Raw genomic sequence first — 19,439 nt, 5'->3', positions numbered from 1 at the left:
AAATGTAGTATAAAAAACAATTACATAGATTACGTAAATTGCGAGACAAATCTTTTGAGCCTAATTGTGCCATGATTTGATAATATGGTGTTACAGCAAATATTTGCTAATGATGGATTAATTAGGTTTAATAAATTCATCTCGCAGTTTCCTAGCGGAATCTGTAATTTATTTTGTTATTGGACTACGTTCAGTATTTTAAATGTGTGTCTGTATATCCGATGTGACAATCAAGCCAAAAACTTTCCCCAACTAAACATGGCCTAAGACACTGTTCGGTTTTTTAGGTGCCGGTAATATAATATATTATAGTTGTCGATTTTAAATTAGCTGGCACCTATAATATTTTATAAGTGTTGGTTTTTTAAAACAATGGCACTGTACCTCTTATCTTATCATAATTTTAATTAAAAGATTCGTTATTTTCCTTTCGTCACCACGTCCGTAAACGCGTTAATTTTTTGTCAGTGTCCTTAAAAAAAATCCCTAGTCCACAACATCCGAGATGAGAGTACGAGATAAAAAAAATCATCCAGAGTCCACAGCAACAACCAAATGCATAAGCGATTCAGCGAAAATTCATTGCAAACATAGATACAAAATCCAATAGGACAATCAAGCGAAAGAGGAAAAAAAACATCACCGAAAGCCGCCGCCACCTTCGTAGCCGTCGGATCCGATGCGGGAAGCAGCTGCCGCCACCACCACGCACGTAGCCGTCGTCACCGTCGGATCCACCGCGGGAAGCCGCCGGTGGATCGGGCCGCGGGAAAGACCGGCGCCGTTGATGCCGCCGGATCTACTAACAGGAAGCCGCCACACTAAGAGGCGCCGCCAAGAGGAGAGGAGAGGGGGAGAGGGAGTAGCGGAGAGGGTGCGACAGAGGAGGAGCGGCGCCACTGGTCGGGAGAGGGGAAGGGAGGGGGAGAGGCGCCGCTAGGAGGGGAGGGGAGGAGAGTGGCGGAGAGGGGGCGGCGGAGGAGGAGTGGCGCCGCCGGTCGAGAGAGGGGAGGGGAGGGGGAGAGGCGCCACCGGTCGGGGAGGGGCCGAGCGGAAGGTAGAGCTCGCGGTCGGGTCAAGGTGTGATTAGGGTTAGGGTGTTGATGGATTTAGAATCAATCTGAGCCGTCCATCAAAACGAATAGTTCATATCGATCCCGCGTTGGGCCGGCCTCCGTATCAGGCCACCGCACCACGCGCGATTCTTGTGCTAGACGCGTAATAGCAGGGCCAATAGGGTCTAATGGGCCTTTTTTTACAACTTTTTTTATTTTTATAAGGATTTTTTTTGAACGGCTCATATCATAAAAACTAAATTCTAATCATCTAATATTTTTTATATTTGTTATAATTTTAGTTTACACATTGCAACGTACGGGTATTTACTTATTAAAATTGTTTAAATAATAAAAAAATCTTGATCTGTCCTCTCTGCTCTTTTTTTCTATGTCCTTGTCCGCTCTTTTTTTAATTATTTTTCCCTCATTTTCTAATCTTCTTAATTACAATTTCTTCTCCTTAATTACTCGGGATGGCGACATTGCAAGAGATTAGCTAATGCTATACTCAGCTAGCTGTTAATGTAATTGATTAGCTCTTTATAATCAGTACTGCACACTTGCATATGCATGCTGCTGTTGGATTTATGTGTGGTTTCTTATGGTGGATTTATGTGTGGTTTCTTATGGTGGAACTAGTCAACCTGGATTCAAATATTTAATTTGACATGGGTGCTCGAGACATTCGTGATAACATCGTCAATCTCAATGCTCACGTTGTGAGCGCGTTTATACTATGTGTTTCCAAAAAAAATATATTCTCGCAATTCAAAAAATATTGAGTACAAAAATTCCACTTATATATTATTACACTTGCCTACATAAAGAATAAATATTTCCGTTCATGATACAAATTTCCATTCGTCGCCTTTTGAGCAATGACAATCGCATTATTCGTCCATCCATTTTCTCTCATGCTACAAATCATCCAAATTAAACATCATATATATTCCGCAAATATATAGCAGATTATTTATCCAAAAGCAAATAATTTTTTTAGCAGATTAGTTGTCTAAACTAAACAACAATTTTTGTCACTGTACACACTCCGTAATCACCCGATGCAACATACGGGCACTTTTGCTAGTATAAACAAAAAGAGCTAAAGGTGAAGAAAAATTACATGACAAAAAAGGGGAGAGGATCTAGTGGGGCTTAGAATGTGTGAAAAGGCGTTTGATCGACAATGACACGCTTTTGTTCCACTTCACTTTGACCATCGTAGTTTGCTTACGTCACGCTAACGAGAAAAAACGTTGCAAAAAATGTTTGTATATATGCGTCTTCATGTAAAGAAAATAAGTTAATCTAAGTCCTTTGCAGCTTGGATGTTTTTTATTTTAGATATTTCGGTCTTTTGTTGTTTATTCGCATTTCATTGTCAGTTTTCTTCTGACGGATCATTGTGCTCAAATTAGAGGGAGAGAAATAGGATAGTTGAGAAAGAACTATAATATGTGGAGTTATATATCGTTGCATAACATTACGTACTAAGATTTGAATTATGCCAACAAATATTCGCACACGTGGGTGTATTGTCAATAAGATTTTTAATAAGCCTATGCATTTAAACGTGTGTGTTGCACAATACATTTGCAGAAGTCGATCTTTCATGCATGTAATAAACAAATAGAACAATATGACAAATAATTCTTGCGATGTAATAAAAACACACACACATAGAAAAGTTGAGCAGTTAGTATCGATCGATCATGAGTACACGCATGGGAGAGGGATTTTATTTCATTTTCAGTCGCAAAATTGACGGGATGCAAATGATTCTTTGCACCCACTACTTTCTAAAAGCTAGCAAGCACAAACATATATGGAGATTAGGCAATGCTGCAAATGTTGGGCCCACATGCATCCTAATGTTTCGTGATATCATCCTTACCTCGGTATGTTGCTTGCCGACCTTTTTTTCTCTCCAGCAAGCCCCTCCCCTCAGCCCCACATTCCCTATTCTGCCATTAGCATTGTTCGTATGATTATCACTGCGTTAACGCCTTATTGTTTCGTTTAAAATTTAAATTTTAAAACTTAACTTAGTGTTAATTTTGTGTTTATTTATATCATAATTTATTTTATAGTTTTTTGCTTTTATATAACTAAGGATACGTATATAAATAGACAAATAAGTTGTAAGAACAAACAAAAACATAAGCGTAATAATAGAGTGTAAAGTGTCTAAGAGCCTGGCATGCAGTGATATTTTTCTTTGGTAATACCATGGTGTAATACACTGGTTTTCGATATATTTACTAGGTCATTTTGGGACATGGATGATAAATATATAGGGGTAAGGCTTATCTTGTGCTACCTCCATCCTATAAAAAAAAATCCAATCTTATATTTGAATTTGAACATAGTGTATACGTCTAGTCTAAAATATAGCAATTTAGGATCGAATTATAAATTTTCTAGTACATGTTCAGTCTTATTATACTAGAAAATATCTAATCATGTTCTAGGTTACTATATTTTGAGACAGAGTATGTAAGTCGACTAAATTGATTTTTTTAACATGCGAAAGCTTTGTGTGTCGGTGTATCAAATTACATTTTAAAAATTAATATACGTGACATTATACTAAAAAAATAAAATAAAATAGCGGGTAATAGGGTACACACGCGTGCGCGTTCAGTGGGACTGCACGTTTCCCGTGCACTGAGGTCTAGTGTCTTTAATCTCATTCCTAGTGTGTGTTAGGAACGCGCACGCGTGTGTATCGTGGTATGAATGTGGTGTGTGTAAGTATGCGTCCTGAATTGTACTCTTCAGCGGAGTCACTTCAGCGGGGAAATGAGTGGAGTCAGCCAGTGGCATTAATGAAATATAGTCTTAAATGTATGGCCATTTCACGAGAGCTTTCCCTTTAAATACATCGCTCGGCTCCTCTCTCCATCCCCTCACTCTTGGACACTTTGAGCTAAGCTCTCATCTTTCGTCTAAATCTTCTCAGAAAATTCACAACACAATAAATCTTCTCCTTGATTTCAATCTCATCATCGCCATGGGCAACTGCCTAGTGATCCAAGACGACAGAGACAAGGAGATCAAGATCATGGGAATGGACGGCGGCGAGATCCTCAAGCTGCACCGGGATGCCGCCGTCTCCGACTCCGACGACCCCGCGGCCGACATGGCGAAGGCAGCAGCTGCTGCCGCCGCCGCCGCCGCTGCCGATACGGCCGGCGGCGTCGTCCGGGTGAAGCTGGTGATCAGCAAGCAGCAGCTGAAGAAGATGCTGCACAAGGATGGCGTCTCTCTTGACGACATGGTTTCGCTGATGCAGAGAGAAGCAAGTGAGCAGGAGATGATCAGCTGCAGAGGGTGGCGACCTGCCTTGAAGAGCATACCAGAAGGCAGTGATTGTTAGCTACTAGTACATAATTAATTAATTAATTAATTATACTTAACTAGTTCAATATATATACAAGATATATTAGCTAGACTGCTAGAGTTATACTAGTAGATGTTTTGGAATAAGTGAAAGAAATATCTAGCATAGGACCATAGGTATATATATGCTCAACAGATACATGTAAATATGGAGATAGATATGGTGTACCCACTTAAAAAAAAGTTTTGAGAGATGAGGATTCTCTTTATCTTTTCTTTTTGGACACATGCACATGGATGCATGGTTGTAAAGAAAAGGCAAAGATGATCCTAGAAATTAATTAATCAAGAAGCTCATTGTCTTAATTATATATAGTTCATCCTTTGTCGGTTAATTCAATTCAAGATTATGAAAAGAACCTGGGATAGTAACGTACTACTGCCTGATCGTGCGTTTAATCTTAATTAATTTGGCTCTTTAGCAAATCTCATTTCTATGTGCCTTACTCTATATTTGATTTGTTCTAAATTAAGATATTGCTTCTGATCTGTATGTTGATTTACATATGTAATTGAACTAGTTTAACTGTTAAGGAACACGATCCCTACTCCTAATTTCTTAGAAAATTTGAACGAAGAGAAACCAGAGGGTGTTCCGGCAAAATGAGATAGTCATGATGACCTTGTTAAAATTAAAGAAGAGGAAAAAACTTAGGTGATGGCAGGATACAGTAGAAGGGCCGGTGTCAGGCGACACCGATGACTTTCGGCAAAACCTATAGTGAAATTGTTTATCCATATGTTATAACACTATGATATAAGTATAATTAACATACTATGACACCGATAGATACGTTATGACACCAACGAATCGATTCTATAGATCCGCCACTGGGCAGGAGCATGCAAAGCGCCTAGCGGAGATGTCGTCATAGGCAGCTCGTAGCCTGTGGACAACGGTAGTGGTGATGGCCGGCGGCGGACTTCCTCTCACTTCAGCGTCTATCCCGAATCGGTGGGTTTGCTAGGGTTTTGTGTGGAAGTGCATGTGCACGACAAACGTTGGTTTGCGTGCCCGGCCAACTCTCCTTTTTATTTGACGCTGCGTGAGAGGGGCCCACAGCCATGTATCGCGGCTAGTGTCCTCGATCAGGGCGCGTGCAGAAGAGTGGGGAATTGGGAAACCGATTCCTCGAAGATTGTAACTAACACTTCTCCCTCACTGGTAATAGTCATATTTTTTCATGTTATATTCAACGAAATTGATATGCCGATGCCGGTTCGCTAAAAAAGGAACTAGTCTTGCCATGGCATGCAGTTAGAAACAAGATTTCGCATAGCAAAGCATGTCTTAATTTCCTACGTATTGCCTGCTATATATACTTAAAATCACACACACACACACACTGATGACACAAAATCTGAAAAAAAAAAGAAACGCGTGAGCTCTCTCTGCTGCAATGTGTCACACACTGATCGAAGCCCACTATTTATTGAAACACTGCAATATTTATGGAACTGCAAATGAAGATTAATTCCAAGAAATTAACTAAAATTCAGAACACGTGATCTGACGGGACGAGTGCAACAAGGATGAGGTAGTGGTTTAAGTTAGCTTAACGAACAACATCTGCACTAATTGTTGTACTGAATTAAACTCCTCCGAGAACATGAATAATCCGACAGAGTAGAGTAATTAATTAAGAACTTGAGATCCAATACATCATGATTGACACGATCGATCGATCGAGCTTGCATTTTTTTAATCTTTTGCCTTATTCAGAAATTAAAGCAAATCTATATCATTGCACCATCTGTCACCTGATCTCGATCGCTTTCCATTGCTTAATCATCATCGCGGAGAGGGACGCACGTTTCAATCCTAAGAACACATAAATATCTGTCTATCAATCTAGCTAGGTCTGTCATGTCGGCATTAGTTCGCATGCAGATGCAGGCCAAGAACACGATCGATCGATGATGTTCTAGAAAAGTGACTAGCTAGAAATGGTTATAAGTAAACTTGAGTGAGGAAGATATTTCTCCATGTTTGTGATTACTTGTCCATGGCCAAAATCTGGGTGTAATCATTCCAGATGGATCTAGCTAGTTAAGTGCTAAGTCCACTTAGATCAGAGAAAGCGACTCAGCTCTCAACCATCTTCTCGTTGGTGCCTTAGCTAGACAAAATATCTCTGCATAAAACTAAGTAATGAGAAGTGTAGGTGTCTTAATTACTCTCTCCATCCTATTTTAAGTGCAACCATAAGTTTTCGCGTCCAACTTTTACCTTTCGTCTTATTTAATTTTTTTTAAAATTAGTATTTTTGTTGTTATGAGATGATAAAACATGAATACTACTTTACTCGTGACTTATGTTTTTAATTTTTTTCAAAATTTTTTCAAATAAAACGGACGGTTAAAGTTGGGTGTAGAAAATCATGGCTGCACTTAAAATGGGATGGAGTAATATAGTATACTTTAATTTGATGTCCGGCCGTACACAATACTCCCTCCGTACTCGTAAAGGAAGTCGTTTTGGACAGCGACTCGGTCTCCAAAACACAACTTTGACTTCTTGTTTCTATAAAAATACTTGTTGAAAAGTGATATATATATATATATATATATATATATATATATATATATATATATATATATATATATATATATATATATATATATATATATATATATATATATATATATATATATATATATATACTTTTATAAAAGTATTTTTCAAGACAAATCTATTCATATAATTTTTATATTTTCAAACTCAACAACTTAGGAATTATTCATGATTTATATTCTCAAGGTTTGACTTAAACATTGTCCTAAATATAACTTCCTTTATAAGTACGGAGGGAGTACATCAATACTTCGTGCGCATATATTGATATGTAATATGAACATGTTTAATTATTTGTGGTGTGCCAAGTAATTGTGCTGATTTAATTTTTAAGTTGTTGCAGAAATGTAAATCTGTTTTCACTTTAATTTGTTTCATAATTAAATCGATCGCGAATTAATTTTGGAGCAAATTTGTGTTGTGCTTTTAACAAGCTAGTAATTTATTGCACAGAGCAAGATTATATATGACCTCACGATATATAGATCCTCACATCGCACAAGAACACATCTGGTCCCTAAACACGCTATTTTGTGCACTCACAAATTGGTAGACAGTAGTGCTGTCTAGAGTCTGAAAACCATTGGACTTGTAGTGTTGCATGTGCATGCCTGGTCATCTTCCAACTTACTGATCCTAACACATAGGGATATATATTATATATTCTCCGCGTTAATGAATATTTGTCGGTTTGGATCGAGAGCAGATGAACTTTGACTGTTGTTTTTAAGCGTGTGAAAGAGGATATAGCTGGGTGGCAGCACCCAAATAAAATCATATATTTTTTATTTTTTAAGTCTAATTTTACTTAAAATTTATTAAATAGCTATCTAGCTATCTTATTGTCTTAAGACTTTGAAAGACCAAATCTTATCATCTTCGTGTTTCTAATTATATAGTTTTTAAAAGTCACACCAGTTGCTACCCCTTATGTCGTCTCCTTTATTTGCTTGCTTGATCTACCACTATTTCTATTTATTCTTCTTGGAACCATTAAAAATTGGATTTTATAGTTTTTAGAGCTTATTGTCATGTTGGGTTTCATTTTTATAATTACTAGATGTACCGTCAAACGTTGCCATTATACTCCTCTACGGTCCATCCACTGTCTCTTCTCTTTGTTGTCATTGAAATTTTAAAAATCGAACAAAATTATCGTTTGGGTTCATTTTTTTACTTTCTAGAAGTCCCGCCAAACCGTCAGCGGCTTTGCCATTGTACTCCTCTTCGCCCGCTGCCTCTCTTCTTTATTGTCATTGAGATTTTAAAATCGAACATGATTATCATTGGTTTTTTTTTACTTTTTAGAAGTTCCAAACCTTTAAAAATTGGACTTGTAGTTTCATTTTTTTATAACTTTTAGAAGTCCCATCAAACAATGCCACTATGCCCCTCTACAGTCCGTCCGTCGCCAACTCTTTATTATCATTGTGATTATAAAAATCGAACATAACTATCGTTGGAATTCATTTTTTATTGTCTAGAAGTCCCGTCAACCGTCGGCGGCTCTGCAATTATACTCTTATACACCCAGCCGACTACTTCTCCTTCTTATTGTCATTGAGATTTTAAAAATTGAATATGATTATCAATGGGGTTTTTTTTTTTACTTTTTAGAAGTCCCGGCAACCGTCTTACTCATTTGCTTCACGGCCTGCCTGGCGTCCCTCCTTTTAGTCGTCATTAGGATTCTATTTGGTGTTTTATTAACAATTTTTATATCTCGTATCAACCGCCACCACTCTACTCCTTTATAGGCATATTACTTAATTTATCTCGTCATGTGTTTTAGATGGTCTTTTCTTTCAATAACCTTTATATAAAAAATTTAGTTTTTTATAAATTGTATTCCTAATTGAAATCTTATTTTTCTTTTTCTAATTTCAGAATTTTTTTCTAAAAAAATTAGTTAATATCGTATTGTGTTATTTTAATGTTTTTATTTTTTATTTGTAATTTCAGTTGTTTCAAAATTGTATTCCTACTTAAACTCTCTTTTAGTTTTTCTAATTTTAGATATTATTTTATTTTTATTCTAAATTTTAATTAATCTGGTATTGGGTTCTTACATGGATTCTTCTTTCAATATTACTTATTTTTAATTCCGAATTTTAGCTAATTTTAAATTGTACTCCTACTTGAACTCTTCTTTTAATTTTGGATTTATTTATTTTTATTCCGAATTTTAGTTAATCTCGTATTGGGTTATTATATGGACTCTTATTTTAATATTTCTTATTTTTAATTCCGAATTTCAGCTATTTTTAAATTGTATTCCTACTTGGACTCTCATTTTCTTTTCTAATTTTGGATTTTATTTTATTTTTATTTCAAATTTTGATTAATCTCGTATTGGTTCTTATATAGAAACTTATTTCAATATTCCTTATTTTTAATTCCGAATTTCAGCTATTTTTAAATTGTATTTCTACTTGTACTCTCCTTTTTTTTTCTAATTTTGGATTTTATTTTATTTTTATTTTGAATTTTTATTAATCTCGTAGTGGGTTCTTATATGAAAACTTCTTCCAATATTGCTTATTTTTAATTCCGAATTTCAGTTATTTTTAAGTTGTACTTCTACTTGGACTCTCATTTTCCTTTTTTTCTTTTTCTCCGATTAATGTAGGAATTTCTAGCTCCCACAGCGAACGTAGTGCCTCCTTTCAAAGCTGTTTTAATAATATAATAGATATATTAGAAAAATATTTTTATTACACTTACAAATTTAATAATAAACACTAAATAGCAAGATATTGTGAACTATTTTTGCAGTTTTATAATAAAAGAATTATAAGTCCTTTTTTTTAATTCCTGGACTTAAAAAACCAGCTGTTTTTCAGTCTCAAAGCAGTTAGATGAAATGCAGATCAAATCCAACAAACTAGTCAAGTTTCCCAGCCTAAACGAGAAGAGAGCACCAGAATAGAATCTCCAAACAAAAGGTCCAATGAGCCTAAATGCGAGAGTACCATCAATGATGGGCCTAAACCAAACTTAGGCCCAGACTATTTTAACTCGGCCCGTATGAGGGGATTGATCGATCTGATGGGCTTCCTACTCAAAGTCTCACGCAGCCCAAATTCTCCTTCCCAAATGAAGCCCAACGATCACTGCCTCGGCACCGGCCGTCGGGCGGAGGCGCCGCGACGGCGAGCGGGGTGGCGCGCCGCCGTCGCCGTCGCCGTAGGCGGCGGGGCACCGATCGAGCCACCGACCAGCCTCCGCCCCCGGAGTAGATGCTCTTAGGCAAGGCAGGGGAGGCGGGGAAAGCGCTCGCCCCACTGCGCGAGGCGGTGGGGAACCCTGGTAGGCGCGGCGGCGTCGGGGGACCACCGGCCGGCGACGCGCCGGTTCATCGCCGGCAACCACGACGGTGTGCTCAGGTGAGCGCTGCCTCTCGGTAGACAAATCAATCGGTAGCCCTTTTCGTTTGTGCTGATCCGATTGCCAGCTTTGCGACTATGATTGCGTTTTTTTTTTTCCTTTTGGGATTGTGAAATGCGGAATTCTGTGGCTCATGAAACTTCGCCGATGTATATTATACTGCTCAAATTAACACCACTCACCAGAGGTGTCCTTCTTAATAAATCAGAAGAAAACTTAAATTCTGCTGCATTAAAATTGCATAATGAGCTTGTCTGTTTATGCCATTTTGTGGCAGTTTCCAGCAGCAGGAATGTCGTAATCCCAATGTCTCGCATGAACTGAACAGTGTACAACCTGACTGCTAATTTTCAGATGTTTCCATGATTCTTAATAAGACTAGTACTGAACTACTAATCATAGAAACTATTAGTTTAATCTGGTTCTTATATAATGCAGGCATAGTACTGCTAGTTTAAGTTAGGAAGCACCCCTCATGGTTCTAGAATTGATATATATAGAAGCTAAGCGAACTACTTCAAATCATGCATATATGAGGTTTCAACCACTGTACCAATAATGTTTAAGCGTGTCCATCGATCTAAACATGCTGTTTGAATATTGCGATAATGCGATTATGCAAAAAGATAGTATAAAAGGTCACCTCTCTGCTAGTAGCAGCTAGGTTCATCCATCACCTAATCCAATCATATAAATTCTCTTTTGTAATGTATTCAGCACATTTTTGTCCCAATCATTGGCAGGAAACTAGTGGGTGAGGGCAGAAAAAAACAAGGCTTGATAGGCGCTGCATAAAGTAGTAAAGTACTTTCATTTTCCAAATGTAAAAACGAAAGGGACATCCGTTCTAATACTAGCTAGCTGCTCTTCACCCTTTAAAAAATGTTCTATAGTTTGTTGGTAAAAAATGGTGATAACTGGCAAGAGGGCGATCAAGCATAGTAGGATAACACTTACAGACCATTGATAGATGCATCTGATGTGGAATCACACAATAGCGGAGTTCTCTTTCAGTTTATTAATCATGGTGGTAAACCATATATAGTTTTCACGAGTGTACAATATAGTGTGCAATACATCAGTCCAATTGTATGGCCAGTAGCTCAGGTGTAGCTTTAGGGGTAAATGGTAAAGTCAGAATATATAAATAAATAGGTATGCAGTGTTGCTTTCAGTTGCTGTCTAATTCCTGTACATGGAGATGTGAAAACATATACAAATTGAGGAGTCCCAATCTAACACATCAATAACAAGTGAACGTATGATAGATAGCAAAACAAGCACATTGATTGATTAGACTTAAGAATCGACTCAGGAATTTAATATGTTACCTATCCATCGTGGAAATGAATATTATTGGCGAGGTGTGGGTTTAGGTGTGGTTTGACAAAGGCATGGATGTTGACACATTAACAGGGGACAGTGTCAAGCAAATTAGAATGATGAATAATTAAATACTACAATATAAACCTCTCCATGTGATTTATTTTTGCTTTCTTACTGCATAATTGGGCATGGCATACTGAAAAACATTTCAAATTAATGGCACTTACTAGTAGATATAAGATTTTTTTATCAAGATTTTGGTTGATTGCTGTGGCTTTATCTAAAGATATTTCTTTTAGACTATTCTATCTTTAATTAGCAAAAGATTATACACCATCTTTTCACAAGCTTGCATTTCTAGCCTGAGGTGACATATTTGCAGTGGATGTCGTGGGGCCAGGGGGTGTGTATAGATCAAGGTACTCCCTCCGTCCCATAATATAAGGGATTTTAAGTTTTTAATTGCAGCGTTTGACCACTCGTTTTATTCAATTTTTTTTGCAAATATAAAAAACGAAAAGTTGTGCTTAAAATAATGTAGATAATAAAGTAAATCATATATAAAATAAATAATAATTTTAAAAAAATTTAAATAAGACGAGTGGTCAAACGTTACAAACAAAAACTCAAAATCCCTTATATTATGAGACGGAGGGAGTAGCATACAATGGTTTTGTGCAGTAGTTTCTAACTTTTCCAGTTATCTGATAGTGTAGATATTATAATGAACTTCATATAAATCAACCAGCAATTAGTAAGGTCAGCGGTTTGAATCAAAGAAATACCAATCATGAATTAGGTCATTTTCATGCTCAAAATCTAGATGGTAGAAATGGCCTGAATTATTGAAAATACGGAACAATTGTACCAAGTCTATGATCTTACCAGTGTGAAATTGTATATTTTTTCTACTACTCTTAAAACTGATAATACTATAACTCATGGGTGAACATGAAATAAAGAAATAAGATTGCTGGGGCCAATGAAAGAGAACAGTCAGTTCCAATGTGATAAGAGTGCAGTCAGGGATTCCTGTGGCTTCATGACAAAAACCTTCGAGTGAAGACAAGACCCTAGACCGTCTCTCTCTCTCTCTGACCAAGGCTAGCTAGGGAAGGAAGAACAAAAACAGCATAGGAAGGACAACATCTTTCTCTGAACTGTGGGATTAGTACGCCCAAGAACGTGAAGCTATTACACCGTCAGATATATCAAGAAGATGCAGGCGGAGCAAGAGCAACTGCGCACAGAAACGGTCAGGCATGCCTGCTCTCCCTCCTGCTTGTCATAAAAGGGAAGCCACAAGCTGGTATGTTTTCTTGACTCAAATCTTCTTCGTTCAGATGTATGCTTGCTGAGAGCCTGAGATAGGTGTATTTGTGTAGTATCGATCTTTGATGTTTTTCCTTCTTTTTTTGTGCGTTTTGAGCGCAGAAGCCAGATTGCTAGAAGGTAGTTCTTGAGGACTGAAGCAAGGTAGAAGAACTTGAGCTTCTGGTTCGTGTGGAGCTACTGGGATAAGTTGGCTGCTGATTGCTGAAGATGGGAGAAGCTAGCAGTAGTTCAGGACATCCAAGGCAGAATCCTCATGTTCTTGGCTATGGCTTCCATGGAGCTATGCCCAACTCCTTGCCTTCTGCAAACTTGTTGTAAGAGCTCTCTCTCTCTCTCTCTCTCTCTCTCTCTCTCCATGAGTCTTCTTTTCTCTTTTTGTGATTCAATTTATGCAGGTGCACCAAGAAACATGATCTGCACCATGCACTTTCTTTGCAAGTTTTGCCTAGCTAACCATACATATTTACTGGCTAAATCAAATTTCTTTTACTTGTTTTGACGTATGCTTGTCAACTTGACTTCTTTTTTTTTTACTATATACTGTTCTTCATGCTTCGTAGTACGTACACAAGAATCTTTCTGTAGACCAATTTTGCACAATTTTCCCCCAATAAGCTGTTGGTCTAATGCTAATACAAATTAATTACCCCTATGCATCCCTGACAGCGAGCAGCAAGGAGGTGCTAACTATTTTGGAGAACTAGAAGAGGCTCTGATGCAACAGGTGGCCACACTCAGGAGGACTCAACAAACTGCAACCACCACCTCCACCCTTCATCATGGAGACACCACCCGTACGTACATCTCTCTCTCTCTCATGTGTGTGTGTGAGACCAGTTGAACAAGACCAAAAACACACAACCTTGTGAGGCACTTTCTGGAGAGGTTAGGGCATTGTAGTCAAAAGCAGCCATGGGAGAGCAGTAGAAGTGGTGGCAGTTGTCCTGCTTGTGCTGTGTGCAGTACTACCTTGGCATGGCCATGGCATGAGAGTGTGACTACCTTGTGACTCCTCTCCATCTCTCTAGTCTCTTGCAGTACGAGTACCAGAGAGAGTGTCTACCAACTTTCTGGCTCCCTGACTGCAAGCACAGCTCAAAGAGAATAAATTCCACTGACTTTCACTGTGACAGGGACCCCACACCTTGTGATCCCAATGCAGCCTTTTCACCTCTGGTGTATTGCCATGCATTTCTTGATCTCCTTCTCCCCTATGATATCTTCTTGCAGCCTTCTCCACCACTGCTACTGCTGCGGCTACAGCTAGGCCTCCTCCTACACTGGACATCTTCCCATCCTGGCCTATGAGGTCTCTCCACACACCCAAGGTATGCTTTGCATCTACTGTCTACTGTACTGCCTATTGGTTGTATCAACGACATGTGGTTTTACACAAGTATTAGCTCTGGTAAATATTCATGCTGCATATAAAGTTTTTTACAGCTGTGGTCTGAGCCCTGGCTTTGCTTTGGCATGTTGTAGGAGGGTTCAAATGTGACAGCAGACACAACAGACTCGGAGAGCAGCAGCAAGAACAACAGCAACCAAAATGCCTCATCAGACCAGCATGTGCTAGTAGGAGACATGGCAGGCCAGTTCGACCAAATTCCACAGCAGGAACAACACAAGGTATGCAATGCATTGCTGTGATCTCGTATCACTGTTGCTTGATGCATCGGTGGTCTGGTATTGTTTCTGTGCTTCCCGTTTCTGTGCTTTGATTTGTCTTGGTCATCCTTATCATGCAAGCGCAATGGTATTGTTCCCTAGCCTGGCGTCATGCATGTCCCTAGCTCCACAACTTCCAAGATGCTCATGTAGATACATGCTCCTATAGGTAGAACAACCATTGTTCAGGGGCATTTAAGATCTCGCTGCTCCCAAGATCGCCAATCCCAACACGTTTGGTGAATCATTTGGCCCTATAGAAAGTTCCAACTAATTTCCCTGATGCTTCTTCCATGGGACCAGTGTTTTCTACCATCAGACGCTACTAATATATTACTACTAGATAGAGAATATTAGTCAGTCATCTCTTTGCATTCTTAAGAAACAAAGAAGTCATCTTCAATTTCTATTGGGACGATGCAAATCTTTATTTGACTGCACTTATTATCAGGAGTATGGACAATCTCTTCAGCAAGAAACAGTCGTTCTAGTTGATCTTTTATTGTTGGAATGGATAAGTTTAGAGGGTTTGGATATGTTAGATTAGTGCATGCTTGTTCATGTGGTGGCTGCATTTCTGCCATTGGCCTGCTGCAATAAGTGACAAATGAGCTTTCTTACAATATTGTCTCTATAGCTTGCAAACCTTGTGCGCTAATAATAAAAATGAACTAATCGATAATACAAATGATACTTTGGGTCAGTGGTGCTTTAGTTGTTTTCTGGTCAATTGATGAATTGCCAATATATAGGATGAATAAATAATCGCATGGACTATTTAAATTCGCTCATAACCGAAAGAGAGCTCTACATATTAGGCCTCGACAGCAACATATAAAAAAAAAGCAGAACCAGTTTTTGTCTGTTGTTAGAGTGGGTGGCTTCCACCAAATGTACACGACTGTTTTTATTATTGTGCTTGATGTAACGTGCTGTAGAAACCATACTATATTGCTTACACCATAAACGCATACACATAGCATTGCTCTACCATTTATCCCCTAGTTAGTGTGTAATTACAGATTAATTTGTGCACAGGTGTAGTAAATTCCATATTCTGATTTGTTCATGTCCACTTGGCATGCAGAAGATGGCAACTAACAGTCCCACTCATAGCAGCAAGACTGGCAAGGCGCTTGATCCAAAGGTCTCTTATCTTCTTATTAGTTTGATGCTTAGAGTGTGCTGACGTGTGCTGTGTGCATGCATGCATGCCAAGCAGATGCACAGAGCCATGCAGTGCAAGCTAATGACCATTTCGAGGCAGTATTTGAGATTGAGAGTTTTTTTTTTCTCTTGGTGTCATCAGACGATGAGAAGGCTCGCCCAGAACCGAGAAGCAGCACGGAAAAGCCGACTGCGAAAGAAGGTGAATGTTGTGACCGATACTCGGCACGCAGCAGTAAATTTTCCATGTTCTAACAGTTTCGTGTATGGATCATACAGGCTTACATCCAGCAGCTTGAAAGCAGCAAGCTGAAGCTTGCTCAGATGGAACAGGATATCCACAGAGCTCGTTCCCAGGTAACTTTCTTTCAACACATCCATAATTTTATAATCGACAAATTGACTATGTGTTTAGCTTAGTTATACAGCGTAATCTGATTTTTTGAGCTATGTTTAGGGCTTACTGCTTGGAGCTCCAGGTGGAAACACCAGCTCAGGTGAATATATTTGATATAAACTTATCTATGAACTTCAGCTGGGATCTGCAGACGGGACTATGGTTCACTGAAACTGAGCTGTATGACTGACATTTATTTCCAGGTGCCGCAATGTTCGACGTCGACTACGCCCGGTGGCTGGAGGAAGACAGCCAGCGCATGGCTGAACTGCACGGAGGGCTGCACGCACATCTGCCGGACAGCGACCTCAGAGCCATCGTCGACGACACGCTAACCCACTACGACCACCTCTTCAACCTCAAGGGCATGGCGGCCAAGGCCGACGTGTTCCACCTCATCACCGGGATGTGGGCGACCCCAGCTGAGCGGTGCTTCCTCTGGATGGGCGGATTCCGGCCCTCCGAGCTGCTCAAGGTATGGATGACCTTATCTCTGAACAAAACATCAGTCATCAGATTACAGCGTCTCTTGTATTTGCTGAATTGAGTCTATGGCTAATTTGATCAGAAACAAGACACTCACTTCAGAGTTGAAAATGAAAAATTTTCTCCAACAAATTCTTCAGGAAGATGAAACCAAGCTAAAATCTGAGCTCATCTTTCAAGTATACATATACAATTCTCCAATCTCACTGCATATTTTTTATGTTGATGCAGACATTGACACCCCAGCTGGATCCCCTGACTGAGCAGCAAGTGGTTGGTATCTGCAATCTTCAACAGTCATCGCAACAGGCAGAGGAAGCTCTCTCCCAGGGCTTGGATCAGCTGCATCAGTCATTAGCAGAAACCGTGGCTGGAGGGTCCCCGTTGGATGACCCCAACGTCGGGAGTTTCATGGGTCACATGGCTATTGCCCTCGGCCAGCTATCAAATCTTGAAGGTTTTGTCATACAGGTAAAGATTTCCAGTTGTATCTGCTACTCTTCAATATTGATCATCTTGTCATTTTGTCAGATCAAGATAGGAGTTGCACTCTCTCTTTGTGTGACTCAACTTCATAAATGAGCTAGTAACTACGTAAAATTGTTGAGTGTAAAATGTTGCTGTGTTCAGTAGAATGTTTATCTGTCTAGCCACTGCCCAGTAGCCAAAGCTGTGTCCTAGTAAACCTTAACAGTGCTGCCAAAAAATGTATTAAAAATAATTAACTAGTCCATATGTAAGAGAATATATCATGTTATGGCTCCATCATGTAGAGATGTTACTGTATCTAACATTGTAGAAAGAAAAGACTTTCCAACTAAAACAAGTAGCAAAACAAATATGTACTGCCGGCAACTTTTAGTTAGATTCCAGGAATGGGTTTTACTGGAACACACATAAAACTAAGGCCGTGTTTAGTTCGTGTGCCAAATTTTTTTTGAAGTATACGGACACATATTTAAAGTATTAAACGTAGACTAATAACAAAACAAATTACAGATTCCGCCTGTAAACTGCGAGACGAATTTATTAAGCCTAATTAACCCGTCATTAGCAAATGTTTACTGTAGCATCACATTGTTAAATCATGGCGTAATTAGGCTCAAAAGATTCGTCTCGCAATTTACATGTAAACTGTGCAATTGGTTTTTTTTCGTCCACATTTAATGCTCTATGCATGTATCCAAACATTTGATGTGATGGAATTTTTGGAAGTTTGAAGGGAACTAAACACTGCCTAATGTGCACCACATTGGATTTCCAGGCTGATAATTTGAGGCAGCAGACTATCCATCAGATGCACAGGATTCTGACAGTCAGGCAGGCAGCTCGATGTTTCTTGGCCATTGGAGAGTACCATAATCGCCTCCGTGCCCTGAGCTCACTTTGGGCTTCTCGCCCTCGAGAGTAAACCCCATGCCTGTAGTTGATTCTTTTTTTCCTATAAAAAAGGGATATTCTCCTGCTCATAGTTATTGTAGTTAATATTTTTTACTTTTACTAGATAATTTTGAAGTATGATTGAGCCATGACTTAATATAGGCGGGAATCATCTAAATAACTTATCAGAGATTGAGCCGTGCACTACTAATCAGGTTGAAATGGACCTTCCTCCTAACAGGAAACAAAAGTCAGAAAGCTTATTTTTTAGACCATGTCACTTTCTCATTCTTAAGGTTAAGATGCCCCTAAAGGACTGCCCCAATTATATTAAATTTAAACGAGTATAATTTACACTTTAACATATTCAGCCTTGAAAGTATATGATTCTCTTACCCTTAAAAGAACATGACAAAACACAGTGCATGTCATGGTGTAAAATAAGGACACGGTTTTCTGTGGCTTCTCTGTAGATTTTTCAACTATTTCAGCCAACTAACCAAATTCTATATGTGAAACAAGCCACAAAGTCAGCAGCTGTGACAGTACGTCCTTTTTTATGCATTTCTCATCTTATTTGCTGGTGCCTTTCATTGCTTGTAGGATACTGGTGGCAGATGAAGGCAATTGTGGAGAGCTAAGCATTGCAGCACATCCATCTGAGAGCCAATATTCAGCCTTCTGAAATCCTGTTTCAAATGTATTTTGCAACTAACCTTCAAAGTAGGGAGCAAAAGCTTGTTTTTTAAATGAAATCTAGCACTCTAGCAGATATGTGAGAAACTCAGAAGAGAGTTGGGAAACAATGGAAGGCTCCAGCTGCACTAGCAAAATTTTCAGATGGAATGAATGGGATTGCATGATTTTCAGTTACTGATCATAAAGCAAGTAGTTCACGTCCTTTCCTGGATGATATTTTCAGCATCTCTCCAGTTTTCAGCAATGCCCAGTTCTACTAGAACTGCTCACATGACACAGGCACTTGTTCTGTGACCTGATGTAATCAATTAATCATGCACACAACATGATACCAAACATCACATGATGTTCACAAACAATTAGCAAACACAAATACACAATTATGTGCATATATGTAACTAGATCATCAAAGTACAGTCAGTAATATTGATCGTTCACAACAAGTGAAATATACAAAGTAAATTAAAAGATGTGTACATTTTTTACCAACCAAATGCCCATTGTTATCTGTTACTAGTTTACTACTAGTATATAACTGAAACCTCTTATTGGCACAGCG

At 38.8% G+C, this 19,439-nt stretch overlaps 2 protein-coding genes across 5 annotated transcripts; both read left to right on the top strand.

Annotated features, from left to right (window-relative positions):
* The first annotated feature begins 3,947 nt into the window (after nt 1–3,947).
* On the top strand, nt 3,948–4,766 carry LOC9266116 (uncharacterized). The gene has a single exon (XM_015761012.3). It carries the CDS (start codon nt 4,072–4,074, stop codon nt 4,435–4,437), a length of 366 nt encoding a protein of 121 aa, XP_015616498.1. The 5' UTR covers nt 3,948–4,071; the 3' UTR covers nt 4,438–4,766.
* A 5,363-nt stretch (nt 4,767–10,129) lies between these two features.
* On the top strand, nt 10,130–19,271 carry TGAL4 (transcription factor TGAL4-like). 4 transcript variants are annotated; one of them, XR_010737260.1, is made up of 14 exons: nt 10,130–10,421; nt 12,711–13,057; nt 13,183–13,397; nt 13,750–13,877; nt 14,314–14,411; nt 14,566–14,712; nt 15,839–15,898; nt 16,061–16,120; nt 16,198–16,275; nt 16,376–16,415; nt 16,519–16,790; nt 17,033–17,272; nt 18,066–18,396; nt 18,785–19,096. XR_010737260.1 is itself a non-coding variant. In XM_015762315.3 (14 exons), the coding sequence occupies exons 3-14, from the start codon at nt 13,291–13,293 to the stop codon at nt 18,864–18,866; spliced, it is 1,452 nt and encodes a 483-aa protein (XP_015617801.1). In that variant the 5' UTR covers nt 10,130–10,421; nt 12,711–13,057; nt 13,183–13,290; the 3' UTR covers nt 18,867–19,096. The 4 variants fall into 4 exon arrangements, 3 of the variants coding, with proteins under 3 accessions (XP_015617801.1, XP_015617800.1, NP_001391375.1); XM_015762315.3 differs by having other exon boundaries at nt 15,842–15,898; nt 18,066–18,208; XM_015762314.3 differs by having other exon boundaries at nt 18,066–18,208.
* The last annotated feature ends 168 nt before the right edge of the window (nt 19,272–19,439 follow it).

Source organism: Oryza sativa, chromosome 11, assembly GCF_034140825.1.
Source record: "Oryza sativa Japonica Group chromosome 11, ASM3414082v1".
Taxonomy (NCBI): Eukaryota; Viridiplantae; Streptophyta; class Magnoliopsida; order Poales; family Poaceae; genus Oryza; species Oryza sativa.
The sequence above is the reverse complement of the archived record's forward strand: the minus strand, read 5'-3'. Positions and strand labels throughout refer to the sequence as shown.

Bases quoted from the DNA above. Each gene is read 5' to 3' on its own strand.
- LOC9266116 (XM_015761012.3), top strand. From the start codon at position 4,072: ATGGGCAACTGCCTAGTGATCCAAGACGACAGAGACAAGGAGATCAAG.
- TGAL4 (NM_001404446.1), top strand. From the start codon at position 13,291: ATGGGAGAAGCTAGCAGTAGTTCAGGACATCCAAGGCAGAATCCTCAT. The intron at 13,878-14,313 runs GTACGTACATCT...ATCTTCTTGCAG, and splicing joins TCATCATGGAGACACCACCC to CCTTCTCCACCACTGCTACT. The intron at 18,209-18,784 runs GTAAACCCCATG...CATTGCTTGTAG, and splicing joins TGGGCTTCTCGCCCTCGAGA to GATACTGGTGGCAGATGAAG.